Here is a 10,991-nt window from a genome sequence, read left to right on the forward strand (position 1 = left end):
ACGATTTGGAACACATCCAGTCTAGATCTAGGAATAAGATGTAAAAAAAATGGCAAAGTTCTGTGGATTCACGGGCTATGCGCCTGAAAGTTTTGATGCACTTTCACTCTATCTCAGTTAATACTGAATGGATTTAATTCAAACTGAAAGTAGTTGTTCCACATCATATGACACAAGGTTCATAACTCTGGTACCAATATTCAATGAATTATGTCTCCCCCTTCTGGGGGAGATATATTGTTGTTGCCCTGTCCGTATGTCCATCTGTATGTCACACTTCATTTCCAATCAATAACTAGAGAACCATTTGACCTAGAACCTTCAAACTTCATAGGATGGTAGGGTTTATGGAGTAGACGGCTGCTATTGTTTTTAGGGTCACTCCATCAAAGGTCAAGGTCACAGGGGCCTGAACATGGAAAGCCATTTCCGATCAATAACTTGAGAACCACTTGACCCAGAATGTTGAAACTTCATAGGATGATTGGTCATGCAGAGTAGATGACCCCTATTGTTTTTGGGTTACTTTGTTAAAGGTCAAGGTCATAGGGGCTGGAACATGGAAAACCATTTCCGATCAATAACATGAGAACCACTTTACCCAGAATGTTGAAACTTCATAGGATGATTGGACATGCAGAGTAGATGACCCTATTGATTTTGTGGTCACTCTATTAAAGGTCAAGGTCACAGCGGACAGAACATGGAAATCCGTTTTAAGTTAATATTTTGAGAAGTATTTGACCTAGAACATTCAAACTTCATAGGGTGATAGGACTTAAAGAGTAGATGACCCCAAATGTTTTTGGGGTCACTCCATTAAAGGTAAAAGTCACTGGGGGCTGAACATAGAAAACTCTTTCCAATCAATAAGATGAGAACCAATTGACCCAGAATGTTGAAACTTCATAGGATGATTGGACATGCAGAGTAGATGACCCCAATTGATTTTGGGGTCACTCTGTTAAAGGTCAAGGTCACAGGGACTTGAACATGGAAAGTCATTTCTGATCAATAACTTGAGAACCATTTGACCCAGAATGTTGAAACTTCATAAGATGATTGGACATGCAGAGTAGATGACCCCTATTGTTTTTGGGGTCTCTCTGTTAAAGGTCAAGGTAACAGGGGCTTGAACATGGAAAACAATATCAGATCAATAACTTGAGAACCACTTGACCCAGAATGTTGAAACTTCATTTGATTTTGGGGTCACTTTAATAAGGATCAAAGTTACAGCAGACAGAACATGGAAATCCATTTCTGGTCAATATCTTGAGAACTATTTGACCTAGAACCTTCAAACTTCACAGGGTTATAGGACTTGCAGAGTAGATGACCCTTAATGTCTTTGGGGTCACTCAATCGAAGGTCAAGGTCACATAGGGCTGAATTAGAAACCTCTTTCCGATCAGTATAAACTTCAAAACCACTTGACCCAGAATGTTGATACTTATTAGGATAATTGGACATGCAGGGTAGATGACTACTAATTTTGGGGTCACTCGATCAAAGGTCAAGGTCACAGGGGCCTGAACATGGAAAACTGTTTCCAATTCATAACTTGAGAACCACCAGGCCAAAAATGTTGAAACTTAGTGGTATGATTGGACATGCCAAGTAGATGATCCCTATTGCAGCCAACCATCAGTGTCTCTTTGACTTTCCTTCCTGTCACCTATTGACTTCTTGCCTATAGGACTGTGCACTGGGGGAGACATGCGCTTTTTTACAAAAGCATCTTCTAGTTATCCTCTCTTTTACTTAGAATTTCAGGTCAAAGTTTTGATGCACTTTCACTCTATCTAAGTTATTACTAAAGGAATTTGATTTAAACTTTATACAGTTGTTCAACATCATCACTCACATCACATGACACAAGGGCCATAACTCTTGCACCAATATTTCATTAATTATCCCCCCATTTTTACTTAGAATTTCAGGTTAAAGTTTTGATGCACTTACACTCTATCTCAGTTATTACTAAATGGATTTAATTCAAACTATTAGATGTTCCACCTCATCACCCACATCATATGACACAAGGTGCATAACTCTTGCACCAATATTTTAAGAAATTTGCCCCCTTTTTGCTTAGAATTATTCTTATTTAGTGTTTTGATACACTCAAAGGTTACCTCTGATATCCAAGAAATGAACAACGACGGAAATAAAAGTGGCTGTATCTTGCTTTTTCAACCTTTGATAACGATCGTGTGAATTTAGTCACAAATCGTGATACGTGCATACTTTAGATGATATTAGTATTTTTTTCGCAAATTTTTTAGATGAGCAACTAGTAGCAGCATATGCAAAAATGCTTATTCTTCCTTCTTATCCGTTTGTCTTGACGAAGAATTTTTATGGCATCATTTAAAAGTTTCGCTTTCGCTTCTGACTGTCATAATCCACTAATAAGTTTCAGCACTGCTTTGATCTTTTTATATCTAACAACATTAGAGTGAAAGGTAAAAACGGTATAAATCTTTATGCGATAACTGTGTTGGTGTCGGCCTAATATACGACTGTCTAAGGCCAAATAATAAAGGCAATACAAAGTCATATTATTAAGGACTATTTTAGTAATTAAATTTATAACGTATCATATTTCAATATTAAATTGTGAGAAACTGTAATGTGAACTGCCAGTAACAGAAATTTTTGTAGGATTTCTGAATAAAATGGTCTGATTTATAGTCACAAGAAATACTCGGTAACATTAAATTTGGAAAAAAAAAATATAAAAAAAACATCGCAGTAATCCCAGCCAATGTCAACTCATAAAGTTGCACAAACCTTCTTTTGCTAACGGGCGGCCGTCCACAACCAAACAAACGCGATGTATGGTCAGTTTTAGGGGACGAAACGCCACAGTAGGCACTTGATTCATAACTGAATTCCCGTTTACTAAAGCTGCTGGCTAATACAAGGTGAACTCATCGTCACTTCTTACTTAATCCAGTTATTCCAATAAAAGTGATGTTTCCCGCTTTCCATTAGTTTTAATTTGTAATGTTTACTGTAGGGCTACTCAATGATTTGACATCTGTATTCATAATCAGATACTAGCACGGCTGTTCAGTCATTGGCGAAAATTAAACAAATCTAGATGGCGTTATTTTTCTGCCAATAACGGATATTTAACCTCTACTTAAATGTTCTAATTGCAAACATTAATGCTTTCGGCATTCAGTCCAATAAATAACGAATTGCCAAGTCCAGCATTTTTTACTTACTTTACTCGTTCTTCTATGAGAAAGATTGCCATGTGAAATTCAAAAACATCATGTGAGTGTACAAACATTTTATTCGTTCGCATATGCCCTTGGCAAACTCTGAAGAAATTAATACAGCCTCGTGTAAGAATACCTGCGGACCATCCTTCAGCTCGGCCTGTAAGCTGGCTCGATTTCATCATCTGTTATAACAGGAGTAGTGAAAACAACTTGAAAAGGCTAAGGAAATCATCAGTAGTTAAAAACAAGAATAGAAGATAGTACTTGAAAATTCATCAGTAGTAATAGAAACATTCACATGATAGACCGATGCGAGTATTAGCGACAAAAAATGTCGTTTCTTAAATGATTTGGGGCCCTTTGAACGATACGCTTGTCAAACTGCTAACTTCTTTCTTTGTTGTTCTGTAGCTCACGCGTGATTGCCCCGAGTCCGTGGTTGTCTGCTGTCGGTCGTCAGCACCAGTTGACTTTTTAACACTCTAGCGGTCATAATATGTGTCCGTTCTTTAGATGAAACTTGGTCAAAATGTTTACCTCAGAAAAATCTGGGAAGAGTGCGTGACAAAAAGTATAAAAAAGTTTCCAGGTTAATCATTAAAACATTGTTAACACTTTATAGGCAGTTTTTTATGGCCCCACCGCTTGAAGAGGCGCTTATAGTAATTGGACTGTCCGTCTGTCCGCCCGTCCTCTCAAGCTTTGTAGGCAGGCTGGTCTTGGGTCGGTTCTTCAAAAGTCACAGTCATGGTAACTTTGAGCTGAATGTCAGTCTCCAATCGATAACTGAAGAACTGAAGAACGCTTTGGCCTACAGTCAACAAACATTAATCATTGCCTATGGTGGATAAATAACCACTACTGTTTTGGAGGTTAGTAGGTTAATTGACCTTCAGACTAAAAAGGTTTCCGTCCAATAAAGAATGCCTTGGCATACAGTTGTCAAACTTTATGGGATAAAAGTGTGGTATGAAATGGTCTATATTATTTTCGGGGTCAGCAGATGGAAGGTAAAGGTCACAACAATTTCAGTTCACTAATTTAAGAACGCTTTGGCTGACAGCTCACAAACTTTGTAATAACTTCGATAATTACCCGATTTACACGAAATCTGGTCAGAATGTTTGTCTTTACAGAAATAGGTCAAGTTCGAAACTTGGTCGCTAGGTCAAAACCTAGATCACTAAGTCCAGTTATAGGATACAATGTTTACTCTTATCTTAAAGAAACCTGGATAGAATTATTTTTCTTTATAAAGTAAAGGTCAGATTCGAAACTTGGCCAGCTCATGTCAACATCTAGAGCGGTACTGCATATGATAAAAAAAATCTTTATAGTATATACCTTTTTAAATAAATGAATTAATCAAATATGTTAAATTTAAATACAGAATTTAAGCAACATAATGTTTTATGTCCTGAAACCTTATTTGTTGAAATACTTAAAGATTTTAGCTTAGAAACCTGGCAATATCCTGTTTAAATAAATGAAAACTTTGCTTTAAAGTTGTTTGAACATTTATAAATTTTAAAGCAGCGTTCGAGTTCAACTTATAGGACACATCCTACGGTCAGACTTTTAAAGTATTTAACATAATACCTCTTCAATAATTTTGTTAAAACGTGAAGTATTATATAGAGCGGACATGTAATATTTGCTTAATTTTTGTCTGAACTTCAAATAAACTCAGTTTATAGTTTCTTTACATTCACCTTTGACTTCAGACAGTGGTAGATGATATGATATTGGACTTGATAAACTGGTAATGGCAAACATGAACTTAAAACTATGCTCCGTTTTCATTTGTTTTATCGCGTTTGCCGTAGTTCTTGCCCAGGAAATAACTGTATCTACGACGGTAGGTGTTATAACAGGAACAACGGAGGCGGCAACGTTTGATGGAAATACTTACAACGTAAAACAATTCCTCGGAATTCCATACGCAAAACCACCTGTGGGGGAACTACGATTCAAGAAGCCGGAGCCATTGCCTAGACTGCAGTCACCATTTAGGGCAACGAAATTTGGATTTATCTGTCCACAGATCATTCTCCCGGGCGAACCATTAGTCGGCGTACAGGACGAGGATTGTTTACATCTAAACATTTTTATTCCGACTCAAGCACCTGATAACTCTGACGGGCATGCTGTGATGGTATGGATTCATGGAGGCGCTTTTATTCTTGGCTCTTCGGACGAGTATGATGCGAAAATACTGGCCGGTTTTGGAAATGTTATTGTTGTTACAATCAACTATAGACTTGGTCCATTGGGATTTTTCAGTACCATGGATTCTAGCTGTCCGGGAAACTTCGGATTATGGGATCAGAAGATGGCTTTAAACTGGGTACGTGACAATATTGCTCCTTTTGGCGGCGATATCAACCGTATTACAATTTTTGGTGAGTCCGCGGGAGCTATCAGTGGTATAATGCAAGGTATGTTACCAGAAAATAATAACTTGTTCAAGAGAATTATTGCTTCGAGTGGATCTCCTTCTGTACGATCAATGAACTGTTCTAGAAATACACTGACCGGGGCTACTTATATGGCGGGAAAAGTGGGATGTGCTTCCGGAGATACTTCAGCTATGATCGAATGTTTGAGGAAAGTCAGCTGGCAGGATTACATGGCGGCTATAAATGCATTAAACCAAAATTCGGATAGTATAGAATACTTAATATTTGATCCAGTGGTAGATGGAGACTTTATAAAACATGAACCAAGGGACATATACGAGAAGTCCAAAACAAGTACATACGATGAACTCGGACTCTTGAAATCATTTGATTTGTTAGCTGGAATGAATGAACATGAGGGTGCCTACTATATAATGTACTTCGTTGGCGATGTTGATCCCGATGAGTTCATGCCAACTCGAGAAGAAATGAGAAAATTCCTACTACCGGCAGCAATGAATCTTGTTTACAACAGAACATTTTCTGAATCAATCATGCGACTTGTAGAGAGCGAATACAGTTTGGTCCGATCCTGGCGATTACCACAATATCAGACTACAGTTTTCAAAAATATTTGGTGATACTGGTTTCGCAGTACCAACCGTCGAGTTTGCACGACTTCATTTAGCATTACCACCAACATCTAAGACATATGTCTATAAATTCATGCCGAGTCCTTCAAAGCGCAGTCCGGCTACACCTATCTGGACACCTGGAGCAAACCATGCTGATGATCTTGGTTTTGTGTTTGGGTTTCATAACCAACCAGATGCAAAAGCATGGGAGATTGAATTGTCTAAACATATGATGCGATACTGGACAAACTTTGCTAAAACAGGGTAGGTTTTAAAATGCTTCATTTTTTGAAACGAGTATAGAAATTAGAAGTATGTATAAGCCCACACTGTCCGCTGTTTCGATGATCTTCTTTTTGTTCGCTGTACACAGTCAGTCCAGATTGCAGAGATGAACTATTTTGTCCACGTTAACATACAGTTTTTGGTTGAGTAGGGTATCTGTTAGCCATATAATTTTTCCATGATAATTTGCTCTTATTCCCTATTTCTTGGAAGTAATTGAATGACACTACCCGAACGGAGTTTATCTGAATGAATCTCGAGATCACTGTTAAACATGATATAAATGCGATGGGGTCTAAAAATTAGCATCTTGCTTTACCTCTCACCTTTTTTTTTTACTTACAAGTTAAGATGTGCTTTATATTTCTTCTTTTCTTTCAATGTTAGTCTTATAATTTCTTACTTTTTCCTTTCTTCCTTAAATTGATATATTCTCCCTCATTCGCTATTACCAGATTACGATAATTGTCCTCTTTGTTATACGACTAGATGACCGCAACGGTATTTGTACTTGCTTGGTTATATTAGGATTATATACACATGTAGTTCGTCACTGACCCCAGAGTTTATTTTGAAAAGGTAGCCAGATGTTCAGACTTATCATATATCATTTGCAAAAAACAGTATCTATTGGAACATAAATGAATAGCTCAGTAGGTAAAATGGTCAGGTCTCAGCTCTACTAGTGTACAAATTCGATCCTGTTGAGTTCTATGTAATATTTTCATGTTTAGTACTTTCAATTTATTTAGTACATTTTTTTCCCAATCTATTAAAATTTACGAGGTTTTAGATTACTATTTATTTTCTATCTCAGTTCCAGTTTATTTACTTTCACTTGCCGTGTCTGACTCCGAGTAATGTTCAGTGTCGTGTTCAGTCTGGTAGGCAGAATTTGGTCTGCAGGAATAACTCCAGTGCGGCGTTTGTTTTCAACAGTGCGAATATTTTCCGCACACTTCCCCTACTCAGCAGCATTGGTTTATTGTATGCTAATCTCAAATAACCACTTAGTTATTTCAAAAATCCAAAACAAATATCTAAAAAGAAACAAGCAGATAGGGAAAACAACATGTCTAGTTTGTGATACTAGTATTACTTGTATCAATCGCTTCAGTGAGGTGACACCGTTTTAGAATAACGATGCTATTTTCTTATACATGTGTTATTACATTTACTTACATTATCGAACCATAATCAGGAATATTCTATATTTCAAAGTGCAGTCAATGCTCTGTATTACATTATAAATTTCACTGGTAAAGACCATCTTTAAAAAAGTGACATGAAAATAAACTATTCACTTCTCAAACAGCTCTTCCTGTTTCAGAGGAATGCCTTTACATTTTTACAACTTTAATGTTTTACTCACTGGAGTCATAAGACTTTTCCTGATCTTTTTTAGTGACGAACTATATACTTCATCTGTAATTGACCTTTCCTCCATGTCCGTCAGTGGATACCGTCATTAGATTTTTAATAAACAAACCATTCGTGGATTTTTCCAAGGACTCGATTACAAGTAGGATTAATATGACTTTATAGGAAACCATAATTACATCGTTTAACTAATTGTGTCATTCTGTCAACAAAATGCCAGGTGTAAATATAAACACTCAAAATATGAAAAACCTTCAGCAAAACTACTGCGCTATAGCGTTTTGCAGTGTATTATACACGCCGTATTTTAACCAACTATGGATTTACTTGTTGCTAAAATAAAATCAGTTCATGCAGAATTCACTCTCGTCTACACAACCTGCCATTGCACTATTATTTAAAGTAGGCTAAAATAAATAAATCAAAAAAATTGTTTCAAATGTCTCATAGTATACATTGTACAATGGGCATTTGTCATGCACGATAATTCATACTAATATATAGTAAGATATTTCTTTCTCGGCTTTTATCACTGTTTTTATAATTTACTCATGTACATGTAATACAAGTAACACAATATGAAATGTTCAGTAAAAATATGGATTTGTTTTCCCCAGAGATCCAAATAATCCAAGTCATCCTGGACCAGTATGGCACGAGTATGATCTAGATGATCAACATTACATGGAGCTGGACAAGACCTTGAGTGCAGATGGCGGGAAACAGTATGTGTTTGCGCGGGAGATTAATTTCTGGTTGGAGGTATTTCCGCCGCTTGTATCCACTATAGATGAGCGAGAAAGAAATACGGGGAAATGTTACGATGACACAAGTGCTGGGCACACTTCATATGTCAGTCAGGTGGTACTGCTGGGTTTTCTGTTGTTAGCTGTATTCATTTAACAACTTGACGCTTCCATCAACTTCCTGTTTCAGAGGAAAGCCTTTATATTTTTACATGTACAACTTTAATATTTTACTCATTGGAGTCATAAGACTATCTTTTTCTGATCTACTTTATGTTTTAGCTATTTAATGCAAATTTACTGACTTTGTACTGTAAGAATTTTTTCATCAGCAAAAATACTGTGCTATTTATTTGCAAAAATGCAAGCATCTGTTATATAATAACTGCTTGTATTCGATACTTACTATGAATATAGAACTGTTGAAGTTAAGGCAAACTGAATTCAAAACCGTCGGCCGATGAAAGGTAAACGTAATATCCACTGCATTTGAAAGCCATGACCTTTTTCACTTTCCCTTTCGTAATACCGTTACTATATAACCTGAACGTATTTGATTTACAAAGATATACAGCACAGTGTGTAATCTGTAAAATAGTTTACACTTTGTCTACTTAAAAAATATATAACAATATGCAATAGATTTTGTGTTATTTCATTTTTTCTATATCTTCTTCAAGGGTATATGAATTCGCCTAATCAGGGTGGGCAACAGGCATGTGTTTTCGGTATCGTTCACAAGGCGAAAATCGCCCGATTGCGGTAGCAGTTTTGCTTGTAAGTTCCATATTATCCCATATAAATTGTATAGAATCAACTGTTTTATGAACCTTACCTAAATTACAGGCCGTTCCTTCAGTAAAAGTACAAAAACACAGCAACTACAGCGGCCATGGGAAATCGTTATGGATAACTCCTCCAGCATTGGCGAATAAGTAATAGTTATAGTATGTGTGAGAGTGTGTTACCAGGATATATCAGAGCTAGGGGTACATCGAGGGTATTTTTCTCTGCACATATCGTCGAGGCCGGTAGGCCGAGACAGATATGTGCAGAGAAAAATACCGAGATGTACCACTAGCTCTGATATATCCTGGTAACACACGAGCATTACATATTATAACTGTTTTATCGCATAGTTTATCATTAAAATTTATATATTATTTTCATTTAAATTTGTTTATTATTATTTTTACTATTTTGATTCCCTTTCTGCGCCTCGCTGACTGAAACACTTAAACTTCTGTTTTAGAAAATGTGTTCCCCAGATAAACGTACCCAACAAATTTCTGCATTGGTTTTAAATCTTTGCATTTCATTGGCCAGACATATTGTAAAACTTGTTGTTTTGTTTGTAAAAAAAATCAAAGAAAAAGAAACATTTGAGAAATCTCAGAATTTCATATATTTCATGTATTTCTGAATTTGGCAAATAACTATCAAGTTTTTGAAATATTCTAGTTTATTTATTCTTTTACTTTATAAATGTAGGTTTTTGTGACAATTCTTTCTCTGTGAACTGTAAATTGGAGCTAAAATCATCTTTTCTTTGAAAGGAAAAAATTATACGCCCTTGATAGGACCTCAATAGAGAAAAAGTGTTCCGATATATATCGGAACAGTTTTACTGTGCTGATATATATCGGAACACTTTTTTTCTGATGAAACTCCATAGAGATTTCCGTGTTGATATATATCGCAACAGTTTTGTAAGATATCAGCACAGTTTTGTAGTAATAATGTGTGTTACTATGTATAACATGCTGCAAAGATCAAAGGAAAATTGCCGCACTATGCGATAATCCAAGCTACAGATGACGCTCCAGTTCCAGAAACTCCCCTGGTTCTTTAACGTCCCAGGTGTTAGGCACCCATATACGGGACTCATATCCAAGTGTTAGTAATTTTAGTTCAAGGACCGGGAACTCGAACTCACTGCACCTTGGTTTTGTAGTCAGACAGTGTTTCTATCAATGTTTGTTTGAATGTTTGTAAGATTATTTATTTCCACACCAGTAACCCATATCGGCGGCTCCAGAAGTTTTTTTGGGTTTTTTTTGTTTTGTTTTGGGTTTAACGCCGTTTTTCAACAGTATTTCAGTCATGTAACGGCGGGCAGTTAACCTAATCAGTGTTCCTGGATTCTGTACCAGTACAAACCTGTTCTCCGCAAGTAACTGCCAACTTCCCCACATGAATTATCAGAGGTGGAGGACGAATGATTTCAGACACCATGTCTTTTATCAAATCGTCACGGAGAACATACGCCCCGCCCGAGGATCGAACTCGCGACCCCACGATCCGTAGACC

General features: G+C 36.7%; 1 protein-coding gene across 1 annotated transcript; it reads left to right on the forward strand.

The window, feature by feature from the left end:
* Positions 1-4,601: 4,601 nt before the first annotated feature.
* LOC123524292 (putative inactive carboxylesterase 4) lies at positions 4,602-9,524 on the forward strand. Its single transcript, XM_053540855.1, has 2 exons — positions 4,602-6,534; positions 8,553-9,524. The coding sequence occupies exon 1, from the start codon at positions 5,002-5,004 to the stop codon at positions 6,274-6,276; it is 1,275 nt and encodes a 424-aa protein (XP_053396830.1). The 5' UTR covers positions 4,602-5,001; the 3' UTR covers positions 6,277-6,534; positions 8,553-9,524.
* The last annotated feature ends 1,467 nt before the right edge of the window (positions 9,525-10,991 follow it).

This window comes from Mercenaria mercenaria, chromosome 1 (assembly GCF_021730395.1).
Source record: "Mercenaria mercenaria strain notata chromosome 1, MADL_Memer_1, whole genome shotgun sequence".
In the NCBI taxonomy this organism is placed as follows: domain Eukaryota; kingdom Metazoa; phylum Mollusca; class Bivalvia; order Venerida; family Veneridae; genus Mercenaria; species Mercenaria mercenaria.

Coding starts and splice junctions, on each gene's coding strand:
- LOC123524292 (XM_053540855.1), top strand. CDS start 5,002: ATGGCAAACATGAACTTAAAACTATGCTCCGTTTTCATTTGTTTTATC.